Here is a 26,635-nt window from a genome sequence, read left to right on the forward strand (position 1 = left end):
GGGAACACAGCATCATCCTGCCTCCCGTCCTACGTGCTGCTCGGGGGCTTTCTCTCCCCACCCTGGTGAGACTGCGCCCTGGACCGGGCCAAGCCGACGCCTGGATGTCCAGTCTCTGGACAGGATTCTGAGGGCAGCGGTCCTGCCCAAGTAGGTGGCCTTCGCGGTACCCTCCCCATAATCAGTCACCGTCTGTCTGTCCGTCCGTCAATCCACCCTCCTGCCGACTCGTTCAATACACTTTGCAGGTCCCTGTGGGATATCGTGAGGACAGGTACCAGGAGGAGATGTAACAGTTTTCGCAGAAACGTGTGGCTGGGTGGGGGGACAGACAAGCAACACACGGACACAGGGCAGACAGTGTGACAGGGACAAGGGTGAATAGAGCGCAGTGGGCAGGGGAGGTGTCTGAGGGCCGGGAGGGGCCTTGCGAGGTACGTGTGGCTCAGCGGGCGGACGTGGAGGGCCAGAGGAAGCAGAGGGTAGGGAGCTGGAGAAGGTGCCCCAGGCACATGAACAGAGCACGGACATCTTGGCGGCCCTGCAGGACTTCCAGTGGGTAAGAGTGGAGGAGATGCCTTTGAACAGACCGACCGAAATTGGGGGAAACCCTCCCCTGGATCTTTCTGTGTAGCTCTGCAGGGCATAAAGATCCGAGCCCGTATTTCCTAGCAGAGGTAAAAATGACAGAAATGTTACACATTTCCGACTCCTGTCCCCCTTTCTAGCTGTCATGTGTATTCTCCTGGTATCTCATGGTACTAAGCTCCGCAGGTGCTTCCTAAATGGCTGTTTGATTTCATGCCTGTCTTACCTCAGATCACCAAGTAAAGGCGCCAGGCCCGAGTCATAACCCGTATCCTGGGTGACAGGGACAGGATGCCCTCCCTCCTCCAGGAGGTCCCAGCCCTCCCCAGCCTCGCCCCCACTTCATCAATGTCGTCATCGCCCCGTGTTTGCTGCTTCATCTGACAACGCCAGGCTATCGGGGTACGTGAGCTCATCATGAGTGGATAAAGCAACCTGGTCATTTCCAGTGCTGCCCAAATTCATCTCAACGCTGTGGGACGCATGCCACTTTGGTGGGTAGGACTAAAAAGCCTTGTCCAGCCTGTGGGCTCCGAACAATGGCACTGGCTATGTGGATGGGGGAGGAAGGGGCCAGGCACAGAGGGCTGTGGGAGTCACTACACTGGGGCAGCTGCAGTCCAGTCACCGCTGCTCATCCCAGCTGTCCTGAAAAGCGGCACAGCGGTGCCATTTGACAGATAAGAAATCGGAAACTCTGAGCGTGATGACTCACACCCAGGCCCTGGTGCCCGGCACATGCACAAGCGCTGGCTGAGCATTCACAATCGCATCACAGCGGAACGTGTCAAGACCTGAACTCAGGCCACCTGGTCCCCAGGTCCACCCCCCACCGGAGGGCGCTGTCTCCCTGGGAGTCGCAGGACACTGGGCAGAGCGGGAGGAGTGACAGGGTGGAGCTCACTCTGGACCTTTTTCTTCCTGGGCCAGGTCTGTGGGCCAAGGAAGAAAGAAGGGCTCAGCTCATCTGTCCAGTTGTGTGTGGTACCAGGGATTGAACCCTGGGATTTTGCTCCGAGCCACCTCCCCAGCCTTCAGAAAAACCCTTTTTATTTTTCAGACAGAGTTACACTGAGTCATTAAGTTGCTCAGGCTGAGCTTGAACTTATGATCCTCCTGCCTCAGCCTCCCAAATGCTGGGATTACAGGCCAGGCATGGTGGCACTATATGAACAATAGTGACCCTGGTAGTGTGCTGAAGAGACCAAGGGAGTGAGTTGGCCCATCCCTGTGTGCAGTGAGCTTCGTATCTGTGCAGGGCTTCGGATCTGCTCATCCCCTACCAGTAGCGGTTTTCTGTGTGCTGATGGCAGCTCCCACAGAGCCTCCTTGAGATAAGAGGGAAAGAAAAATGGGGGTGGGGGCTGCAAATAGGAAAAGGGCAACAAAGGGGGAAATGTTCGTAATTCCTAGAGGACCGTCACTGCTGTTGAAAGGAGACAGAGGAACTATCACTGCCCTCGCCCACGGATCCCGAGTCTAAACGCTCAGGACACAGTGACGGAGCTCAGGAGGGCACTGAACTTTGCACGTGAGTTACAGAGATGTAGAGCAGCTACATTTCGGTATCAGTGGGTACTGCAATTCAGCCAAGCTTGGACTGAAAAATACCTGGGGGAGGACCAGCGACTTAGCTCAGTGGTTCCAGCGCCTGCCTGGCAAGCGTAAGGACCCGAGTGTGACCCCTGGTACCAAAAAAAAAAAAAAAAAAAAAAAAAAAAAAAAAAAAAAAAAACCCCTCATTTTGGGCTGGGGATTTAGCTCAGTGGCACCCGTCTGCCTCATAAGCACAAGGTCATGAGTTTGATCCCTGGTACCAAAAACAGAAACCATCAGTTCACTGATAAAAAAAAAAAAAAAAAAAAAAAAAAAAAAAAAAAAAAAAATGGGAAAGAAACCCTTCATTTTTACCGAAAAGTGCAGATGTTTTTCTTACCATTTCTTAAATAATTTGGTATGACCACTACTTACACAGATTTGTATCTTATTAGGTAAGCAAGCACTCTACAGACCGACCTTTCAGCGTACACCAAAGACAAGTGTAGGTTAGGGAAATACTGCGCCAGCTGATAGCAGGGACTCCAGCGTCCATGGAGTCTGATGTGGGCAGGACCAGAACTGAGGGTCAGCTGTGCTTCACACTTGCACTTTTCCAAGCTTAAATGAATGAAGAGAAACTTGCTATTTGTAAAGAGGGAGGAAAGAGTGCTTACCTTTATATCCCAAAATGGCTACTGTGATGGTCAGTAAGGCACACAAAATGTATAATAATATGATAGAAAACTTCAGTGCCCAGTTACTCTTACATTTGGTACATTGTGTTCCTTCCTGAATACCTGTAAGAGAGGACAAATGTTAACACCAGCAAAGTAAGACATCGTTTCAAACAGTACCCTTTTGCATTCATTCAAATATTGTGACTAAGAATAATTGTATATGTGCCTTACTATACTGCCAAAAGAATTTAAAATATTAAAACTTGTTTGAACTGGGCATGGTGGCACAGGCACTTGGGAGGCTGAGGCAGGAGGATCGCTGTGAGTTCAAGACCAGCCTGGGCTACATAGTAGGTTCCAGGGCAGTCTCAACTACATAGTGAGACTGTCTCAAAAAAAATAAAAAAATTAAAAAATAAAATAAAATAAAATAAACTTGCCACTGTAGCAATACAAGCCTTTTCAACATAACACTATGTTGTTATACTTGTATTTAATGGGGCTTTAAAATAGCATATAACTTTGGCTTACAGAACAGTATCAAATCAGATACTATGATAATTATACTTTGAACAAATGTGATTTAAATACCCAAAGCCTGTTGTCGCAGACCTTATGGGACAGACCTGGAGCAATTCACACCCAACCAACTGACCAAACATAAAAACCTTGTCTCTTGTCCCTCAGTGTTGTTTCAGTGGTATTCGAGAGCTGGTTTCTACTGGCTTGTGAAAGCCAATTATTATACTTTGAGCAATTTGGTTGTTTAACTAATAGTGGCAGGAAAGCAGCCCTTAAGGGAATATTTACACCACGGAAATTGGCAAACACTACAAATTAGCACCCCCCACACTATTAAATTACTGGTTTAGCTACACGCCACTGGTTGTGATAGAAACTTGTTTGCTGATTTAGGTTGTAGTCTAACCATTTCTGTATAGTACATGGACACAAAAACAGATTCTGACCTTTAGGTATCACAGTAATTTGAATGATGACTATGGAACATATAGAAAGACCGACATTTTTGATGACAGGAGGTAAATCTTTACTAACCACAGTTCAAGTTTTCGAAAAACAGTTTGGTCTAAGAGGTAAACCAGCATCCTTGCTGCAAGTGACGCCACAAACAATCCATAAAAAGAGAAGTTTCCATCTGACTGATTAGAGAAACGGGACAACAGCGGTGGCCTTTTCACCATGAAATCACACTGTGCAGAGGGGCGGTGTATAGGGAGACCCCTCGGGTGCCTGCCCCATTTCCCCGTGTGTCTAGTTGCGTCCCCCAGGAGCAGCAGCACAGAGAGGATTGATCTCTTAGAACTGTGCTTATCACTTTTGATGGGCATGTCACCAGGATTAAGCCATAGCTGCAGCTTCTCTCCTTTGGTTTATAATTTTACAGACTTCCTTTCTTCTGTGAAGAGTTCTTCAGCTGTGGTTAATGCAAAATGATGATGGTAACAGCGTATAACAATGACTTCAATTTACCTCCCAGGGTTCAACCCCGGTGTTCCGGGCTACAGACACGGGGAGCAGCCTGAGCCGCCTGCTTCTTGGCCCAGAGAAGCACTCCTCAGACTTTGGGGTACACACAGTCACCTAAAGGGCTCATTAAATCAGCATTCCTGACTCAGGAGGCCTGGGGATGCCTGGCAGGTGCCCAGCATGCTGAGAAGCAGCATTTCAGAATGTGCTTTTTGCCCTTTGGGGACTCCCATAGCACAGTGCTGAAATGCAGATTGCAACTTGGCAGTCTGTGCTGGGAGCTCCGGTGGTGGCAGGATCACAAGACGCCTGGTCTGTGGGCCACACCGGGGGAGGGGGCTGCTTTAGAAGTCGGGTGGGCTGGGCCAGCCTTTAGTTACTAGTTCCTTGGAGGTGAAACTGTAAAAATCAGGCTCATTCGTCAAACAGACCTGGCGTAAATCAAACACTTTGTGTTACTATTCTCCCACATATTTATTGCCTTTCCTTTCTAGCCTACTTCTTTAATAGCCAGATGTATAGCTCAGGACCCCTGCTGATGTCCAAAACTGACCTCAGTGCTAGCTCTCCAAAACACATCTCCTGTATCCCCCAACGAAATACTACCTCACTCCCTTGAGTGGCTAAACTCAAGATGCCCCGAATCCTTCTCTTGCACGCCTTCTCCAGTTTGGTCAGCCGGTTAATCTTCGTGTGGGATATGTCCGTCGTCACTGCCATCTTTACACTGTGCATTTCCTGCACTACCCCAGGTTCCACACAACACCTCTAACCTCACAGTAACCCTGCAAGGACGAGTGCTGCTGAGAGCCGAAATGAAACCCAGTACGCGCCGCAGCCCAGATTCCAGCCACCACCACCATCCCACTGCTGTGTCACGGGACCTGCTTCTGCAGGTCCTTCCCTTCCCACGGCTGCATCCTCGCGTGAGGCCTTTTATTCTTCTTGTTTTGAGTTAGGGTTTTGCTATGCAGCCCAGGTTGGCCCTGAACTTCTAGCAATCCTCTTGCCTCAGCCTAAGTGCTGGGATTACAGGTGTGAGCCACCATGCCTGGCAAGACCTTTTATTCTTTTGGGTGCCAGGGATCTAACTTGAGGCAGGAAACGGAACCACTGAGCTAAATCCCTGGCCCAACACCTTTTATTCTTAGCAGAAGCCTCCTCTTCCATTCCTAGTGGGATCTGGCCTCACCTAGTATTAAAATACTGCTGTCCTCATGACATTTGCCGAAAAAGGAAAGCAAACATTTTCAATGGCCCACCCTTAACTAAACAATGGATACACCCACACACACAGCCTTCAGCTCTTTCCCTGCCTGTAACCTGGTGGTTTAAAATGAGACAAAGATCTCATATGCAGTGAGGGTGAAAGCGTTTTTGAAATCGGAGAGGAGGAAGTGCAGGTGAGCCACAAACATATCACGTTCCATGTTGAGGATGTGTGTGTGTGTGTGTGTGTGTGTGTGTGTGTGTGTGGGCGCGCGCGTGTGTGCTGTAAAACAGCAGGATGACACACACACAGGAATGCTGGACCCATTTCCTGGGGAAGACGGTGACACTTCCATGCTTGTTGGGGGCTTTTTCCTTTTGCATTTTAGGGTCATGGCGGGGGGGCTTTTTCCACCTCTGGGGCGATTTTTTACATTCCACCAGCAGAGCCTCCAAAGATTTGGTGAGAGCAGAGGCGATGGCACAGCATGGAGCCTGAGGCCTGGAAGGCAGCACCAGGGTCACATGCTCACGGTCGCTGTGTTACTGATGGGAAAAGGGAAGACTGCAGGGACAGCGAGACCAGGAGCCACGGGACCTGACTGCAAGGCTGGCGCCGTCCCTCCCGTCCTGTCCCTCGGGTGCAGCAGCACGGGGTCGCCACTGGCCGTCTTGTGCCCCAGGCTCCCCTGCGGATCTGCCCCCAGGGGTTGCCAAGGCCGGCATTCCAGAGAGCAGGGCCCTTATTCAGGGCGTGCGCACTGCTCCGCCGGCTGGACCTGCCCTAATCAACCTCAGAGGGCACTGCCGCCTCCCTTTCCACTTGACACACTTGCTCCGACTTATGTTTCCTCCCCTGAAGACTTATTTTTAATAAGAACTCTGTTTCATCTTTTCTTCTCTGCCCTCCCCTGGGAGGACATCTGGCCAAACATACAGATGCCTACTACAAAGGGACCCTGCTGGCTCCGGAGCTGGGGGACTCCTTCCTCCTGGAAGCTGGATGTCACAAAAACACACTGGAGAGAGACATCCCCCTGTTACCAGCCTTTGTAGTGTTTGTTTTCTTAGCATTACTTCCCAGAGACGGAGGATTCTGTTCCCGTGGGGATGGGGTGAGGGCAGAGGGCCCACTGCACAGTGTGGGGGATAAGGACTCTGGCTCAGGAAGCGCAGCAGTTGTGCCTTTACCACCAAGGGACCGGCTTCTTCGAAAAGCTGGCCCACACTGCCCTTCTGTAATGCAGCCAGCACAGGCAGAGAGGGACTGCAAGTCCAAGTTTTCCCATCAGTTACCCCTCTTCAGCCATCTCCGCCCTGTTCCATTCTTGGCTCCTGGTCTGAATGTATTTTTCGGGGTCCAAGTCTTTGTTATTCAGAAGATGCTGGGGGCCTGAGGAAGCCAGACCCCACGCTGGTTAACTCCTTGAATAGTCTACGGAAGTTACAAGAAGCTGACAGTTTGGTCCCTGGTGTCCAAACCCAAAGTTGTCCGAGTTGCCCTGTTTCTAATAACACATGTTTTGGCTGGGCGTGGTGGTGGCACGCCTGTAATCACAGCACTCAGGAGGCTGAGGCAGGAGGATCGCTGTGAGTTCGACACCAGCCTGGGCTACATAGTGAGTTCCAGGTCAGTCTCAACTACACAGTGAGACCCTGTCTGAAAATACCCACCCAAAATAATAATAATAATAACATGTTTCCAGTAAGAAGTAGGGGACGAGGTAGGGAGTGGGGTGCAGAGCGTAATTGAAGTGCTCCAGGAATGACAGTGCAGGGCCAGGAGAACTCAGCAGCAGAGAGAGATCCTGCTGCTGTGGTTCCCCATGCAGAGCCCTCCCAAATGCTGTGGTCGAGGCTCCAGTCCAACCTGTTTTCCTGTTCTCTCTGGAGGAAAGAAAGGATCCTCTTTGCATCGTATTTCCCACCATGTGAACCACTGAAGTTGGTTCCGTCTGCTAAAACGGACCTGGCTGACCAATCCCTCCCCTTCGGAGGAGGACCACTGCTGGGCTGTCCTAATGTTCCTGTCTGCAGCTCTGCGCCCTTGTCACTCGGGTCATGTCACCAAAGAGAAGCTTCCAAAGCTGGGAGATTGCAAAATCCGGAAGACCACAGATTCTGATCTGAGATTGGAAGTGACCTTTTCATGTGGTTTTTCCACAGTTATTAATCTGCTGCCTGGTGGCACATATTCCCATAAACCCAAGGGAATGATTTGGCTCTAACAGTAACTGATGATTCAAATAAATTCCTATATGTAATTAAAATGCCCTCCGAAGCAACAAAACAGTCAGAGCTACCATCCGGGTGAGTCGGGTGAGTGTTATGCAATATCATGAGAACAAAAGTTGAATGCAAACAAAAACCACTTTATCCCCCAGGCTTTGGCCATTTACTCTAGGATGAGATACGGACTTACTTGGTATAACCTTTTTTATTAGTGAGTAATTTAGTTTCCCAAATACAAATCCCAGCACTGGACACTTCACTATGCCAAGTTTCCTAAATGATGTAGCGAATCACAAAAAGGGAAGCAGGACAAGAGCTGGCAGTGGAACTACTTTCTGTGCAAAATAAATGAAGCCTCACAGCAACTGTATACTCAGAAAGGTGAATTCAGACCAGAAAAAGTATTTAGAAGAAAGCTTTATGAGAGAGAGTGTGGCCTCTTCAGGGTTCGTTGTTAGAGTCATATTCTGCACATTTAGCAAGCATATGATTGTTTGTCATTAAATATTTATTTCACATACATAAAGAGACAAGGCAGGCAGTTCTGGTTTGGTTTTAATGTTTTTCAAAAAGAGTATGTATTATTTATTTTAAATTTATAATTTCTATTCTGCCTACTAGAAAAGAACTATAGGCAAAACAGATGTAACACTCCCGCCGCTCAGAACATAGCGTCCACTAGAACATACCGTGTCTCAGAAGAACGCCATAGCTTTCGCCCTTAGGGTTTCTAGAACGGGAATCCTTTCTTATAGGAGCTGTCCACAAATGCTTTCAGTTGTGAGCAGAGGCGCCCGCGCTGGCCGGGGAGGTCAGCCGTCCCATCTCTCACGCCAGCCCTCCTCGCCAGATCCCTCCCTCTTCGCTGTACTCCGGGTCTTTTCATTCTATGGGCACAGAGGGAACTGCCGACAATCCCAGAGACGCATCTGCGCAGGCCTGACAACTCCGTTATCCTGCACCACCACACAGGGTCCTTCTGTGACTAGGCACTCCATCTTTTCGTTAAAAGAACTCATGAAAATTCCACTTGGGCCATCAGAGTCCCTTGTATAATTGAGACAGACAGTTCCGGGTATTTGGGGGGATGTCCCCGGACATTTCTTTAGTGGGTGATATTGTGCTGTTGATGTGAAAGAAAGCGGAGTCGCTGGGGACAAGTGTGTTCCCAAGGACTTGATATGGGCTAGGTCCCCCCGCCTTGTTACCTATAGTCCCTCTAATAACCCGGCGGAGCATGAATTCTGACCCTAATTTTATAGATTTTAGGAAAGGAGAGGTTCAAAGAAGTTGAATCTCCCAGCCAGGGGTGGCTAGGTAGGGAGATGAACACAGATCTCTCATGTATTGCTTCTCTGAGCTTAAAGCAAGATGAAGGGGGCCTAACTAGATAAACTGTAGAGACTTTCACTGGAAGTATTCTGTCAAAATCAAAGAGTGCAGAGGCAACCTTCCACATGTTGAGAGATGACCTTTCTCAGAAATGAGCAGTAAAATTTACTCTCTAGTTAACTACTACAAGACCAAGGCTTCTGTGAGCTCTAATTTCTCTCTTACCATCTGTGGTGAGATACCTAGGAAGCAAGGTAATTAATTCTTCCACCCTAAATAAACGTTTCTTCTTCTAAGAGAGGTCAGGATCAGCTTGGAGGTTTGGCTGGCAAGAAAACCCACAATGGTGGTGGCATTTTTGTAATGGGGTGGGCTTGGAAGAGGCTGTAGCTTTATCAGCCTAAGGCAAACCACAGGGCATTCGGGGCAGCCTCCATCAGTGTCAGCTGGAAACCCTATTGGATTTTCCTTGGAAAACAGACCTATGACACTGCAGCAGGAACCTCAAAAGCCAATCTCCAATGGCTTGTGCCTCTAAGGACTCAAACTATTGCAGGAATCGGGCCAGAGAAGGTAGCAGCAAAGAAGAAGGCACAGGACTTATCAAAAGTTGGCAGAAAACGAACTGGGCTTGGGTCTGCTGACTCCTAGCCTAAGACACCATGGCTTCATCATGCTCCGTTCTCATCCTATCACATCTCTTCACTTATTTGAGATATAAGTACGGAGGGAAAAAACAAGCCACGGATGCCTGTGAGCTCCCCACAAAGGGCTGCTTGTCTGTCTGGGTCTTGAGATGTGCCTCTCTTCTGAACTACTTTCCCCTTTCACTTCCTTCCAGCCGCACCCAGACTCCCTCTTCATCGAATCCTCTCTGCATCAGCTTTGCCCCCGGCCCAGCTGTGCCCAACGCCCCCGTCTGAGGGTTACACTCACTGGAGTCTCTCCAGTCCTTTCAATGCCATCTTCGTCCTGGAGGGTTCATGTTTCTGGAGAAATCCTTTCACACTGCCTTAACCCAGTACTCTCCAGCACTTTGGCCATTGTTGGGGAGGTGTGGGTCCCAGCAACGGGACTCACCTCAGTGCCAGCCTTCTAGGTGACGAGGGACATGCTGAGCTTGCTGCCCTGTAGCCCAGGTGTGGCCGTCCCGGGAGAGGCAAGCTGCTCAGGGCCTGCCAGTCAGAAGCATCCGAGAGCACTGCTCCCACCCGCCCAGCCTCGTCTGCAGACACCTGGGGCTCTGAGAGGTTCCCAGATCTGTGCTGGAGGCTCGGGTGAGTGGGGCGGGTTACAATGGAGCAGCCTTTAGCCCCTTGCCAGCGTTTCTACACTGCAGTAATTTCAAGCCCCACCCAACCCTTGCCTCAGGTGCCGCTGCCGTCCAAGTGTCGCTTTGAGGGCAGCAGAGGGACTAATGCAGTGACGACAGGAAACTTGGCTACAGGATGCGGCAGATCGCCGACCTGCGGGTGCCCGCCTAGAAGCCGAACCCTGCTCACTCTCACACACCTACTTGATTTTCTCGTAGCCAAGAGAACAGATGTTTCAATGGGGGGAAAACAGGCTTCAAAGTAAATGAAAACATTTTCATGGCCTGACATTCCTCGCTCCTCTGAGTATTTGTCTTATTTCTTCAAGTGAAGACTGTACTTGTGGACACTTAGCATGAAGAGAAGAGCCAAGTCAGGGAGACAGGCCTGTGCCACCTGCCCCCCTAAAAAAGGGCGTCTAAAGAAAATCTGAATGCTCAATGTCCCGTAGATTTATCGGGGTGTGGTTGAGGCCAGCTGACACTGAGAACCAACTGTCTCTCCTCAGGTCCGTGATGTGACCTTGGAAGGCCGAAACTGGTCGTGCTGGGCCATTTATGCTATGGAAGTGTGTGCACAGCTCCCAAGCAAGGCCTTCGCCCTGTGGAGAGCTGGCTGTTGGACATATGGCAGTGCGCCACTCGGCTTACGGCAACTGACCCATCCCGTTTACATAAACCCAGCAGCTGCTGTGTCCACATAATCACGCGAGACCGTCAGGATCCCTGACAGCGCCAAGCCGGACGCAGTGGAGCTCGTATGGAGCCCGTCGCCTTGCCTCTCCCTCAGGGCTGCAGACCTCACCTGTACTCCTATTCGCAGTACCTGTACACAGTAGATGTTCTGAACTACAGACATCCATGGAAATGCAGCAAACTCCAAATTCATAATCTCTGCAGGGTGCGATGACTTTAGGTGCCCAGGGATGCTGGCGATATCTGAGATTCAATTCCTACACGTCTGTCTAATGCACAGGTATGGGTTCATCTTAACCCTGCATTTCCTTCTCACGTGGACTGGTCTGAGCTGCCGCCCACAGGCGGGTTCTCTGGTGAGGCCGAGACAAAGCCCAGGAGAACTTGGACGGCACAGCTGAGTTTGGACGGAGGGACCCCCAGAGGAATGAAAGCCCCATCGACTAGACAGAAAAAAGGAAACCCAAGTGTCCAAAGGTGAGTGAAACTCCCTTACATTCACAAGATGCAGAGAGGAATCTGTGATACCAACAGGCAAGCCAGAAACTGAAAGAGAATTTCAGAATTACATGGCTGTGCTGTTCACGGTGGAGAAGGGATCCAGAAGCCTCCTGAAATCGAGCTTTGATACCAGAGAACAGTAACCTTTGGCCAGGGACACGTTATTCTGGAAACAAGTGGGTAATGGAGATCAGAGATAAAGAAAATACACACAGTTTCATGTGGTATGAAATTCTTAGGGTAAGGTCGCTTCCATGGAGTTCAGGCTCAAGGAAATGTATGTTCCCCAAATGGCCACATAGCTCCTAATTGTGTTTCAAAAGGGATGAACAGACTGAAAGAAGAGCCTTTGGGTGAGGACTGCACACCGTCCGCATTCATACTGAGCTTCAGGCGTTCTCCTGTACCCTCGTGAATGTAGCACATGGAGTTTGGGATTCACTTGCAAGTTTTACTTCTAGTTTGCAGCAGAAATATGCACGTAGCTTACAACATCATGCAAGCTCGTTACTTACTATTCTTTAAAATAGTCTGTGGTACAAGAGTCCCTCCCCGTAAGAAGAGGTACTATGCTGAGGCAGCCACCACACAGCAGGGCCTCAGGGATGGGCTCCACTTGACCACCCACAGAAGCAGGGTCCAGCCTACCAGTCCTAGTGCCGGGAAAGCAAGTGCAGGCCCGGGTCCTACTGGTGCCGGGCCAGCTGTGTCCTCTCTGCAAACATAGAGCCAGCGCTGTTGCATTCCCTCCACATCGTGCACAGCCTCGAAGAGGAACTAAAAGAGACTCAGTGATTCATCAAATGTGCTTCTTTCCTAAATGAGCACTAAAATTAACTCTAGACTTTCTTGCTCCTGCCAATACTGCTCCCTCCTGCAGGAAAGCAGTTGTGTTGCCACAGCAAAGCTGGTCCAGACAACCAAGCACCTGGAAATGCAACCTGCTGGTTGCCCTGAAATAATCTGTCACCTTCAACAGCACTTCGGGGAAACAACACCTAATAAACAGCACCTAGTAAAGCAAAGGAACGTACTGAGCACGGTCACAGGGAAAGGCCCACTTACAGCCATGGTTATGACAGTGCTTATAAAATTAGAAGCACTAATTTATTAGTGCATACAGCGCCCCAAATGAGCACGTGATTGGTGCATTTACTAAATTTCATCCACGGGACTATGGCACAAAAGGCATTCCTCATGGCTTGGAGCTTGGTGGGAGGCGCATCTGTTTCTACTCCCGCCTACTCCGCGGCCGGGCACAAATCATGCGGGAGAAATGTTTATCCAAGGGGGGCTGAAGAGCCAGGGCTCCAGGAGGCCCCGCGGATCAGGGAGGGCTCCTTCTTTCAAAGGCTCCTGCTGCCCGGCTCTGGGTAGGATGGAAAGGATCAGGGTAAGGGAGAGAAATACATTTTGTATTTAAACAAGGAAAAGAGAAGAGTTGTGATTCTGTAGACAGGAGACGAGGAGAGCATGGGAGTGACGGCAGGCTTAGGGACACACTGTAGGGACACTGTCCCTGCGTTGGGCAGTTTGTGTCATGAGAGGCTAGGAGGATCTGAGGTGGAGGATCTGTGCTTTGCTCACTGGGACCCAGAGTTGACACAGACCATAGGGTACGTAATAAAGTACAAACTATTCTTGAGCCACAATCATGTAAAAGGACATCTAGGACAGTCAATCCAGTATATCGGGAGGGAAATAAGTATTGATCTGGTCACCATTCCGGAGAGTCCCACCGCTAGGGGTTTTCACATCTTTTCCCTGGAGATTCTGGACACAGTGATGCCAGCCAGGGGTTGGACCCAAGGCTCTGGCACACTAGGCAAGTGTTTGGCCATCTGAGCCATGACCCTGGCCCAGCACTAAGGTTTCCACCTGCAGCCTTGGCTGGCCAGACTTCTGCTCGACTTTGCATTGAAACTGTGAGCCCAACACGGTGGCCCCACCCTCCTGTCCTGTGCCCCCCACTCAGGGAAGCTGAGTTTGGACAGCAACAGCGGTCTTTTCTGGCAAAGGCATTTCCAAGATCTTTTTCAACCTCGACTCCCCTCCTGTCACTTATTTTCAAGAAACACAAAACAGCTATAGACTTTAGAGACCAAACTGACTCCATTAATCTTATTTTTCTTATTGATTGTGATGCTGGGGCTCAATCAAACCCAGGGCCCTGCGCACGCCAGGCAAATACTCTACCACCGAGCCACTCTCCCAGTCCTGAGTCTGTTAATTTTTATTGTTTCTATTAAGCCAAGCATCACAGTTCCAAAGACACCAAGCCAAAGCTGGGGAAGGACGACCCAAACCTTTGAAACCAGTATAGAAGTAGAGGCGAACGAGAGTTTCCTGTATCATTTGGAGGATACACCTGAAAGCACAATACTAACTGACTCTGGTCAATATAAATCACCCTTGGTGATTCCAGGATGTACCTGGAACTTTCTTCAAAGGGGACATTTAATGTGACACAGGAGTGTCAAATAGGGGAAACGATTTTAGTCTGATATTCCGGGAGAAAAATGCTTCTGGACAAATAATGCTTTCTCTGTGAAATGTACTTGGGGCACAGACCACTGCTCCCCAATAACCAGGACAACAGTAAAACGATAGTGGCAGACAGCAACACAGCCTGAATCTGTCGTGAGAAACTTCATGGTTTTCCATCTTGATGAACAATCAGAAATTTTTTATGCCACCGAAGAACAGATGCACGGGCTCCTGTGCCGCGATGGTCCTGGTGGTCCGCATCACTGATCAGATTAAGCTCACCCTGCCCCTCATGCTTCCAGGACCCCGATGCCTCCAAAAGACCAGCGGGGGAAGAGCGGTGTGGCCACGTGGAAATGGATTCTGACAGCACCAGAATTATTTCCTTAGCGCACTGATGAAGGGTTCTCACTAGTTCTTTAGTGAGCAGGTCTGGAACCAGATATCAAAGCGCACCTGCGTCCTCTATGGTACGTACTTAGGTACCATAAACTGTGCATGGTTTGCATTCCAGGGCATGGGATTAGTCATTCTCAACAAATCCTTTCATTGGCTTCTGTTAAGTCCCAGCTCAGAACTCCTGTGGGCTTTATCTGAACCAGGCAGAATCAACGGTGGCAGCACTCCAGCGATGGGACAGCGGCAGCCCCCAGAGCTCCCTCGGTGCCTCCTGTACACCTGCAGGTGAGCAGCGACACTGCGGACATCGTGTCAGTGGGGACTTCGGGAATGCATACGGGTTACAGGTTCAGTAACCCTTACCACACATGCTTGAGACCACACGCATTTCAGGTGTTTGGGTTTTAGAATATTTGTACATATAATGAGATAACTTTGGGATAAGGCTCAAATCTAAGCATACAGTGCATTTATGTTGCAGGAGGATTGCTACAAGTTTGAGCCCAGCCTGAGCTAAATAGTTCAAGGCCAATCTGAACTACACAGTGAGTTCCTGTCTGGGGGGAAAAAGAGATATAACCATGATATACAGCACAGACACAAAACCTGTGGCCCAGGATTTTTAGCCTGTCTGTGTTTTCACTGTACCGTGAGGTCAGGTGTGGAATCTTTCACCCATGGCATCGTGCGAGTGCTCAGAAAGGAACAGATCTGGGAGCATTCCGGCTTTCAGACTTTCAGATCAGGGATGCTCAACGGGTATTTCCTGTATTGCAGGGAAGCGGCTGCACTTTCTTGTTTAATTGTTCTCTGTTCCCATTCTGACCTCCACCCTCCTCTTGCCTGTGGGCCTTGTTCCGTGAAGGAGGGAAGGGGGCTTCCGACCTCGGGCCTAGGTTGTTTTAATGACTTAGCCCCTGTGTGTATGTGGGAAGCATCGCTAGAACTGGAGGTGTTTCCAAGACCGTGAAGAGCGCGTGAGAACAAATGATCTAATACACAGGGTGAATTCTCGGGGATTAAGGCCGCACGAGCAAGGAGGCAAAACAGACCTTGAATGATGGCGCACCTTGATGTTTTCAGAAAGACATCGCATAACTTCTAGGAGACTGTAATTTAGCTTTCTAGCGTGGAAATGCCATAAATAGCACCGGTCAAATCAGGGTGTTACGGATTCTCACTCCAGTGTGGCAAGCACGGCTGGTGACTGAGAAATCAAGCTGCACATAAGTGCCAGCCTCGTTCCAGCGAAGACCCTGAGGCGCACACTTGGACACCACTCGTAGGAGGTGCCTGGGCTCCAGGAGCTGCCACGGACCTGAGCTTCAGAACTGACCTTCAAAGAAGTATGAGGCTATCAGAATTCTTTCTCGCCGGAATTTGTAGGTGCTCCTAAGTTTTCCGGTGCCCGGTTACACTGATTCCACTTACAAACACCCCCACCCCCCACCCTCTGCCTTGTCCCTTCTCCTGCTTGCTGGGCTCCTCTGGAGTCCACAGCCTGCAGTGGTCTACGGAGCCAGCCTAAGGCGGCATCGAGACAAAGGAGAGCAGGGTGGCGGTAAGACGGCTCTGTCCAGGAGAAGAGCGGAGGCTGCACGCAAACACAGGGGAAGTTAGAGAAAGTTCTTCTGTTGTTAGAATCAACAAGTACAGTGTCGCCAGAGGAGGCCCAGATGCCCCATTAAGAAGTGGCCTATTTAACCGGTCTCCAAAAGTTGGCAGCTGTCCTTGTGGGAACCAACAGCAGGAGCAGCAGCTGTCGTGAATGAAAATGAAATGTCTTTTGTCACATCTGGCTTCGTCTTCGTCGTGTCCCAACTCTGCCCGGTCTCTTCTGGGAGCTTCCTGTTTCATCAAGAGCTGAGGAGGTCCACAAGGCCCTCACTGCACCCTGAGCAAAACTATCACCCCTTCTATCCCAGCTATGCTGCCCTCCTCACTATTCCTAGAACACACCAGACTTGTCGCCCCAGGGCCTTTGCATGCATCGTCTCCTCAGCCGAGGACTCTCCAACTACACGCCTTCATGGCTCTCCCCTGCGCTTTTTTCAAGTTTTCACTCTAATGTCACCTTCTCAGATAAGGCTTTCCTGGCTGTCTTTTGAAAACTGAAACCACCACCCCTCCAATCCCTACCCTCCATCCTCCTTTGCTGTTTTATTTTCACCGTTTAACATATACCATCTTTTGTCCTCCTCCAGCAATGCGAGTTCCATGCCAGCAGGGATTCTGGCTCACGTACACCCAGAGTACAGCAGATAGAGCTGTACACATCTCACTGGGTGGTTGGGAGATTACAACCCCAGAACAGCACACGACATCTACAAGAACTATGTAATAATTGCTAATATTTTTATGCTGCCTCGAACTCCGTGGTGGGGAGTTAAGATCGCACCCATCTTACAGATGAGAGGAGCGAGGCTCAGGAGCTCCACACCCACAGTTGGCAGAGCCAGGATTTCAACCCAGCTCCAATTCCAAGTTCTGTGTGCCCACCGCCCTTGCTCTGGAAGTCCTGGGACAGAAGAGAGGCCGAGACCCATTCTCTGTGGAATCCGCTCCAGATCGACAGATGCTGATGCTGCCGGAGAGCGGGGATGAGAACAAAGTCCCGGGCGTGCATTTGGAGGGGCTCTGAAACGGTGGGTCATTCTGTTTGCTTCCTAACTTCACCGAAAAATGTAATTGAGCCTGCCAATTAAAGACTGTTTTCATGACCCCAGAAAATCCACGGATTGGCGACATTTACTTTAAACAGCCATTCCACCATAACAGGAAAAGAGGCAGAGCCGGGGAGTTTATTATAACAGCTGCTTTCATACCCCAAACAAGGTTGGGCTGTTTTTGGCAGGTTGCACCATCGAAGAGTTGGCAAGAGGCTGACAGGCTGCATGAGTTTCCTTTCAAAAGATTGTTTTGCTTCCTTAAAAAACCCACCGCTGTACGACAGCATCTTACGTGAACTGCAGATGTTTGCCCCTCGGCCGCCTGGGGTGCCTGCCCTACCTGGGCAAAAGGCTGCAGACTGCAGAGACCTTGGTGAGGACCGAGTTTCCTTTAGAAAAGCGTGAAGCTCTCTGTGCCCCAGTATCCTTGCTTCAGGGTTACTACAAGGAACAGAGCCCACAGCACAGGGCCAGGGACCGTGGGCAGCTATTGTGATGATGTGGTCCTGGTAAGGACTTCAGATCGCTCCTTCTCAGGCTCTTCTGAGAGGTCCCCTTTGCAAAATGTCAGCCACAAAGAATGTAAAGTGCAGTCATCCTTCTTATGGATTTTTAAGGAAAGTGACTCAGCACCCTCTTCCCCATGATCCCACAAAGTGGGGACAGATGCCAGCCCCCCCCACGTCACTGCCCTTGGGGTCCCAAGCATGGAGAAGGGGTGGGAGAAATGAAGAGCAGGGGTGGCCTGGAGGGCAGGGCTTCACGGGGTTTACACTGGAAATCCTACAGGAAGTGAAGACTCGTGGCAGGGTGGGGGGCCGGGCCGGGCCTCCTCCTCCCCAGAACCCATACTCAGCAGACGCTTGAAACCATTTCCACACTAATAGCTTCCAGATGGCAGAGGAGCAACGACCAGCACAGGATGAACTCAGCACATGGGAGCCGGGGCTGATGTCCACCAGCCCTGCCGCTAAACCCGCCTTAGGACTGGAGCCCCGCAAGCTTGGATACCCCAGCTGGACCCAACAGTGGGTGCCGGGCATGTGAGGAGGGGCCTGGCCGCAAAGCCACTCTGTCCCGAGGCCCACTTGCTCCTCAGCATCCAGCCCCAGGCAGCACAGCCTCACTGCTTGAAGAAAAAGAACCTCCCAGAGCACTGGGATTTGGGGCTGTGGTAGAGGAAACCCTTGGCCATTGCTGGCCATTTTGAAAATGTATTTTTTCATTTTGAAAAGCTTTTCTCTGTCTACTCAGGGCCTGGGGTTGGAGCACTTGCTTTCCAGAGAGGCAGGGAAGCTGGTGAGCAAACCAAGAAAGACAGGACAGGGATTCAAAAGGTTGCCCCCAGCTGACTGTGTGAACAGCATCTCTCCGAGGGAGGAGTGGGGCCCGGCTCCTTCCCACCAAGGGCTGCATGTCCATCCAGGTGTTGACGCAGCCCACTGCCCAAACACCAACTAACGCAAGGGAAAATGTGGAATTGTGCACATCTTCAGCCTGGCCGATGCCTAAGGGCGGTACTCCAAATATTTACAAAATATTCCAATAGTCAGTGATCAGGCAGAAAGGGTACTCCAGAGTGTGCCCCAGCAGAATGCCAGCTCTGCCCACATACTAGTGGAGACAGTAAAAAACACACACTCAGAGCAATTCTTAGCAGTGGAATATCCTGGAACAGCCGACACACTTTCCGCGGCTGACTCAAAGCTTCCGCTGCCTGGCGCTTTCCCGAGGGGCACCCTGCTCATGTGGACCAGGTCACACCACGCTGAGGAGACCTCAGGAGCCCAAGTTGGAAATTAAAAACAAAAACAGTTTATAAATAAAAGGAGCTGTTCCACTGTTTAGGGAAGTAACTGCAAGGACAGGAGCCGGCACTGGGAGAATATTCGTGTGTGTGTGTGTGTGTGTGTGTGTGTGTGTGCGCGTGCGTGTGTGTGTGTGTGTGTGTGTGAAGGTGGCTAAAAATCCCATGTACTGCCAGGTGAATCAAAACAGACTCAGTTGCCACTGGTCTTTGGCTGATGGCCAACATCAAATCCTGCAGGGCATGGCAAGCGGAGGAGAGAGAAAGCAAACAGCACCCAGTGTCTGCATCTGGGTGTTCACCAGGGGCACTCACACCAGGGGCAATCACAGTGGCCCATCCACACCTAGCTTCCTGACATAATCTATACTGCTGTGCTGCAGAAAGCCTGAGTGCCGAAGGTGCACTAATTATGTTACTCGGCCCATTCCGAACCCTTCTTTCATCCCGATTACTTTCCCCTCTTCCTTTCCATGCCCATACCGTTACCCCTCAGTTCTCACCTGCCTGCCCCCTCTTCCCCCACATGCCTGCTCTGTGCCCCTCCATTCTCAGCAGCTCTATTTCTCTTGGTTCTTTCCTGGCAACAGGGCCCTCAGCAACTTTACACACAAACGTCCACGGGTGAACACACTCGGGTGAGTTTGGAGCAGGACATGGTAGACGTGCGTGGGATGCTTTCCAACCAGCCTGCCTGCCCTGACACACCGTTCGGCAGACAAGGTTGGATGGATCATTCAATCTTCCCATCACAACACTTGAACTTTGAGGAGAAAAAGTTTGAACAAGCAGAAATGTTCACTTCCTCTGAACTGGATCCATGCCACCCTAAAATTATGGAAAAATGAAGGAGTCATGACAATCACAGAAGGAGAAGAAAGGAAAAAAATGAAAGCAACCAAGAACAGAAGGGCAGACCCAACTCCAGACTGGTGATAATGTATTCATGTCAAAGCTCAAGATCCGAAAACTGTGTCTTACTGGCCTACTAATCGTGGCCCTCCGTGCTTCCGCCACACGTGTGACTTAAGAGGGGCCGGTGAGTCTGCATGCACGATGGTTCCATTGAGAGTGCGAGTGGCCAGCTCAGGAACGGAAAGGTCAGGCGTGCAGGCGGGGACCAGTCATCAGCCCATCACGTGAGCAGGCCCCGGGCAGTGCGCAGGATGAGAGCCATCTGCTAGCTTTGCTTGCAAGACCAGACTGAGAAGGCACCAGCACAAAACCACAAAGGAGAAGACAGAGCTGGATTTCCGGAGGAAGAAGCAGAGATTTCTACCCAGAGCTGAGGTAAGAGCTTTACTCTTTTTATTTTTCCAGCGATGAAGAAAGAATCCTACTTCCCTCCAGTCTGGGATATTTTTAGCACACGTGCCTCAGCATTGCTGCCTAACCCGCCTGGCCATGTCTCTTCCTCAGCTGGTTTCCGACTGCTTAGGGTATAAAACATGGCACAGCAGAGAAAGCCTTCACGATGGGACCCTCCTCGTCCTTGCTTTCATCCCCTTCCTGCAGCCCTTGGCTCCAGCTTGGAGAACTTGGAGCTTCTGTCCCTTGCGCACCTGCCCAGCCAGGCTGCGCTCTGTCTCTCACACACCCCAGCTCATCACCCTGGCTCTCAGAAGCCTGACTGCTAATGGGTTTACTCCCCTGCAAGCCACGCCTTAGGCTACTTATCTTTCACAGCGATCAAGACTGAGTGTCACAGAAGTTCTCCAAATGTGTGTCCACTACTGATATAGCATGCATCTGAATTCTGGGTATACTTACACATGCACACACCCCCCCGCACACACCCCCGCACAGGCGTACGCATACATGCGCATGCGCACACTTCACCACCTCCTGCTGCTGCAGGGTTCCGGGTTCTTGTTAGGTCATTTGCCACAGGGTTCTGACCAAGGACCAGGCAGTGAGATGGACACAATGAGACTGAGATGTAGAACAGAAAATAGTAAGTTTGAAATTTAAAAACTGCTTCCAGGGCTGAGAGATTTCCTAGACATGGGCCTGGACTTTCAGCTCTAACAAGGTATGCAATTTTGCATAAGGGTAGAGTAGGTGGCAGTGAGTGAGAGCGGAGAGGTGCAGGGGCTCAGGCACATTCCTGTCTGGCCCCCAGCTCCCTGGGCATCTGGCCCCTGCCAAATAGCTTTATCTGAGGAGCCAAATATTATTTTCATATGGAATCAGCTCCCCTCTCCAAAAAAAAAAAACAAAAACAAAAACAAAACTGCAGAATGACAAGTGTCAAAAAGTTGAGCCTTCCAAATGTCAAAGCCAGTGGAACCACAGAGGAGCATCCGGGTGAGTGCAGAAAGGGACCTCTGCACTGGGAGTATTTCCACAGGAAGGGGCTTTGGGAATAGTCAGTGCCCTGAGATGTAACTCTGTTCCCAAATCCCAGTTTTCTTAAGGCTGGCAGGAGGAGAAGGGGTATCTGAATCCAGTGTTCCTCGCTTGTGAATCTGATAGTTTGTATTCCATTATAGCAGCTTATCTCTTATCAGGAAGATAATTGCTGGATTTAGAAAGCCCTAGACTGATTATTCAGACAGGTGACACAGGCCTATGGTTCTGTGGTCTCCTAGAAACCTAAGAAAGATCCTCATACCCAGGGGGTGACAGAAGCTTTCTTATAACTAGGGAAGCGATACACCCATGATGGAGTTGAGACAGCATTTTTATCATCATGTACCATGTACACTTCGGGTTAAGTAGGCATTGCAGATGGTCCGTAGTCTGATTATTGGCTAAAAAGATGTTTTTGTCTAGGGCAAAAGATATCTTTAAACAATCAAAACCTGCCTTACAAGTCACCTTTCCTGTTATAAGTTAGGAACTACTGTATATATCAGATACATTAATTTTTAAAAATCCTTTTCTTCCCATTTCTCATGGACAGAGTCAAGAACAGAGAACTGGTTTTACCTCTCTGTGGCCTGACCTGCTACTCTGTATAGTAAACTGCACCAAAGTGGGAAGGTGCTATGGTTTGGGTCTGGATGTCCCCCAAAGCCTCATTCGGTTAGGGGTGGCTGAATCTGGAGTGTGTGATGCTGGGGTTAAGGGCCTGTGATTACCTAAACCACTACATGTGAGTGATTGGTCTAGCTCTGCCCTAATCCCGGTAGTCTGGATGGGATAAAAGGGGCCAAAGGATGCAGTGAGGACCCCTTGTTACTACCTTGTGTGTTCCACGTTGTGTCTCCTCTGTGATGTCTGTTTGCCATCCCAGCCTTGGAGACAGCCAATTATGGACTGAACCCTCTATGAGCTGTAAGCCAAATCAACCCCTTCCCTTTTAACATTGGGTATCGGGTATTTCTTCTCAGCAATGAGAGAAAAGTTACTAACTTGGAAGATTTCCCTAACCTACCAGCACAGGGCCTGCAGAAACAGGATTTGGGAAGACAGAAAGGTGTGAACTCTGGAGCAAACGCACTGAGACCCAGTGGGACAAAGCCCTTCCTTACCGTAGCAGTGTGGTGTGGTGGCGACAGTGACCTGAGTGTCCATCCTGAGACCCCATTTACGCACTCGAGGCCCCTCAGAGCCCCAGTTTCTTCATGTGTAATACGGAGACCATTACAGCCCCATCCCAGGGATACTGGACAGATGAAGTGAGATCCCCACAATGCGCAGCATTTCCCTCTTTAGTCCTTTTAATATGCAGTCCCCCTTTTGGGTACCTGCCTTCAGACAAAGTATGAATGCCAGTGTGCGTCTCTGCTGCCTGCTTTCCGGTATCATCTGTTGGCCACCTGCGTGGCTCTGATTCTGGATTCGGCACTGGGAAGCCCACTGTTGCAGCACACCTAATTTGTACCCTCTCTAATTTGGCCTTTATCACACTACAGGTGAATTTTTTAAATAAAAAAAGTAACTGCCAAAATGTAAGGCAGGGAAATGGCTTAGCAGCAACTGTTAGTGGAAAACCTAGGAGCTGAAGTGAGCTGCTGATCCAGTGTGAGTTAGAGACCTGTAGTTAAAAGGTAATGTGATGGCCAGGTATGTGGCACATCCCTGTAATCCCAGAACTCAGGAGGCTGAGGCAGGAGGATTGCCCCGAGCTTGAGGCCAGCCTGGTCTATATAGTGAGACCTTGTCTCAAAAATCAAAGAAAAAGAAAAGAAAAAAAAGGTAAATGTGATGAAGTTGGAGGAAGTGAATAGGAAGAGGAGATGTATGCCCCTCCTTATCCTAACTCTGAATGCCTCACTGCAACATCCAAGACAGCAAAATAAAATAGTATCTGGCGAAGTCAGGTGCAGGGGTATGTGCCTGTATACTCGGCACTAGGGAGGCTGAGGTGGGAGAATCACTGGAGTCCAAGAGTTCAAGATCAGCCTGGGCAGCATTGTTTTCAAGACCCTGTGTCAAACACACTCACACACACGTGCACATACAAACTAATAACAAAAACAAAAGTCCTGCTAGACACATGATAAAACACGAACCATAAAAACAAATACAAAAAAAACCCAAAACCAAAACATAAGCACAGCTCTCTTGGCTATGAAGCTCAGGGTTATATTGGTCTTCTATCAACATACAAGAAAATCAAAGTTCAACTAAAAACCAAGATGAAACCAAGTTCCGTGGCACAGAGAGATGGCTCCATTCAGTGACAGCTACCGCTTCTCTGCCCCACCAGCCCTAGCCCCCCGTTGCGCCCCTTGCACCCCTGCAGCCATCGGCGCCTCTGAACTTTACAGAATCAGACCGCGCTCCTCGGCCCTGGCTGCAGTGTCAGCCCAGGGACACCGCAGGGCCCTGAGGCCTGGGTCTGCATGTGGGCCGGGCCAGGCCCCCTCTCTCCTGGGGCATGGGACCACTGCTGCAGGGCCACAAACCTGAGGGAGGGAAAAAAGATGCACGGACAGACAGACAGATGCACTGTCTGAAGGAGTGCAACCAGGACAGTGTCTACCGTAATAAGGACAATCAGCAAAGTTCTCAGAGCAGGGGAGATGGAGGGGAAATAGCTGTTACCTACACTTACTCAAATGACCATCACCTGGAAGAGGGCGTTGTTTTGTTTTCCCTGTATTGCCACCAAAGGACAGGAACTAGAATTTCAGCTCAATCAAAGAAAGTTTTTATTCTTCGGTAAGGGTGTGATTCAGTTTGCTTCTGTTCTGCAGTGCTGGGGTGGATCCTGAACACCTTTGTTTCACATCAACTCCTTCCTGCACCACCTCTGGTGGGGCCGGCTGCGTCCGTGTGCTAATACTTTCTCCTACCTTCAGAAAGCTCTTCAGGAATTCTGAAAGACAGAAACTCAGATGCTCCCAGAGATGGAACGCCTTCTTGGGTGGCACCCTCGGTAGAGCTGGCTTTGCAGCAGCAGCTCAGAGCCCAGTGCCCATGGAGAGCACCCTGGGCCAGACCCCTCAGCAGCCTGCTCTGGGGGCCTACAGCCTTGCAAGTCAGCCTGCTTTGGTCTCTAAAAGCCCCACCCCAAATGAGAGCCTTCTTACAAAGAGATCTTCAGACAGGGCCTGCGAATTGCAGCTGAGAGAACTGGGAGAGCAGAGTGAAGCTCCCGGGGCACAGACCTATAGGACAGCAGGCATAAGACACGGGCATCAGGGTGCAGGGACCTTCAGGAGCCCACAGAACTGATCCCAGCTGTCTTTGATTCCCAGGGCTCAATGGCTAGTAATGGACTGATTATCAGATTTGCAGAATGCAAGAAAAGATTTTGTTTAATTCAGGGGGAACAAATCCATCATAAACCTTAACAAATGGGTAAATATATCTGGGCAGGGACATAGGAATAACCCCAAGAAGACAAAATGCCTCAGAGTTCCGCTACACCGTACAGCTCATTAGAACAATTCAAAACATGGCAATAAAAAGCAGTGGGGGTAAAAGGCCCTAGGAAGGGTCGCTGCTGGTTGGAGAAGGCAGACAGTCTGGGGAAGACTCCTGCCGCTGCTGTGGTTGTCCAAGTTAATCATCCTGTACTTTCAGATGAAGTGACTAGTATTCTGTTTATCTAGGTCAAATATTTGGAGCTGACTCTGTCCCCTGACAGTCATACTAAAATACATAACATCCTTTTGGGCATTGTAAGATCAGGTTTAAAAAAAAAAATAGTATCCCTTCTTTATAGGCACAACACAGTATACCTATATTTCTAAAGTACTCTAATTAGAACCAACTCTGTACAAATGGTTTCAAGTGGGAGTTTTTAGAGAGATACAAAAAAAAATGTTAGTGACCAATTATCTGTTTCTTGATTCACCACATTCTTTTATCTTGAGTTTATAGGATGTTTCCCCACAGAGACAATGAAAATCTGGCTTCTGGCCTCTGAAACCATTCCTAAAACAATAAATACCACTACATGGGGTTACAGCATGGTGTAATCATGGAAGACTACTAAAGTGCCGCTGGTGGTCACCAGAACAAAGAGAGGCTTACAAGAAGGAAGAAACTTTATATGCCACGATGTATCTGGCACAGCTGAGCGAGGGCGTGTGATTTTATCTGTAAAATGAAATCTTTGGGAGAGTTAGGTGCGTCTGAATGGCATTTACCAGAGATCCTTTAAAGTGGGTCTCATTTCAGATGGAGTGAGTCAGAGCCGGCAGGGGAGAGAGGCAGGGGAGAGACCCATCCCGGAGAAAGTTGGGACTACCAGGCAACTCCTGCGGGGAGCGCTGGGGAGGAGCTCAGGCCCTGGAGGAAGAAGCCATTGGGAAACTAAACTGCAGAACCACCGAGCCCTGACAGCAGCGGTGGCGAACCTATGGCCCAAGGGCCACAGCCAGCTGTTTGTTACAGATGATCGCTAAGTTTCGCCAGCACTGCTGTGGAGATACAGTACAAACTGCCCTTACTCGGTGTGCCTTTCTGCCATCTACTCTGCACTGGGAGACCCAACGCATCCAACACTGAGTGTCAACCACACAGGCCACCCGCGCAAACCACTCAATCAGAATCTCCAGGTTAGCAAGATCCCCAGGTGATTCCCGGGCCTCTGAGAAGGTGCAGAAGCACTGTCGGAAGAGACCTTGAGGTTTCTACGCCCTCATCTTACAGACACAAGGCCAAGACTCACAGCAGTTGAGTGACTCGCTCAGAGTCACACCATGAACTCCTAACAGCCAGAGAGAAAATAAACATTCCTTGATGTTTCGTCTGGGAAAACATGGCAGAGGCAAAGAACAGAGATGGGAAGCAGGACAATTGCATTTGGAAGCTCTGTGCCCATCTCCGTTTCCTCACCGGTGGAAACTAGGACGATTATATATTTCTAGTAGCTTAACTGTGAACATTCAACAAGGTTAATCAGAAAATGCCTGAAGTGCTCAAAAATGTGATTTCCCACCTTTTCTGTTCCAACGGGTACCTCTGGGCAGGGCCGTGCATATCACACTCCACGGTGTCACATGGCAAGGGTCTGCATGGGCAAAGAATGCAGACTGCACCGACTCCCGGAAGGGTGGGGCCCAGGCTGCTGCCCTGAGAGCTTTAGGCCCACTGCCCACGCCTTATATAGATCCCTGGACGGTTCCAGCCCTGTTTTCTAACACAGCGACATGCTCGCTTTTGGCAGGTTAATTAACTGGCAGAGTTGTCAGCCCAGCTGCCTTTTATTGCCAATAAACTTGGGTCCCTGAGAGCTGTGGCCTTAATTATTTGTTATTTCTTTTTCCAAGGGGGATAAAGTATGTCTTGCTTTAAA

At 49.9% G+C, this 26,635-nt stretch overlaps 1 protein-coding gene and 1 long non-coding RNA gene across 2 annotated transcripts in view; one reads left to right on the forward strand and one right to left on the reverse strand.

Moving 5' to 3' along the window:
- Nucleotides 1-26,635, reverse strand: part of Colec12 (collectin subfamily member 12) — a 172,505-nt gene that overhangs the window by 28,405 nt on the left and 117,465 nt on the right. The window contains exon 7 of the mRNA XM_033757416.1: nucleotides 2,802-2,924. Within this exon, the coding sequence (XP_033613307.1) occupies nucleotides 2,802-2,924 (123 nt within the window). The remainder of the gene's footprint in view (nucleotides 1-2,801; nucleotides 2,925-26,635) is intronic.
- LOC104872447 overlaps nucleotides 11,962-26,635 on the forward strand; it is a 25,278-nt gene continuing 10,604 nt past the window's right edge. Inside the window, exons 1-2 of the long non-coding RNA XR_783180.2 lie at nucleotides 11,962-14,745; nucleotides 19,527-20,226. This is a non-coding gene — a long non-coding RNA (uncharacterized LOC104872447). The remainder of the gene's footprint in view (nucleotides 14,746-19,526; nucleotides 20,227-26,635) is intronic.

Source organism: Fukomys damarensis, unplaced genomic scaffold, assembly GCF_012274545.1.
Source record: "Fukomys damarensis isolate Sample0158 unplaced genomic scaffold, DMR_v1.0_HiC HiC_scaffold_30, whole genome shotgun sequence".
NCBI classification, from domain to species: domain Eukaryota; kingdom Metazoa; phylum Chordata; class Mammalia; order Rodentia; family Bathyergidae; genus Fukomys; species Fukomys damarensis.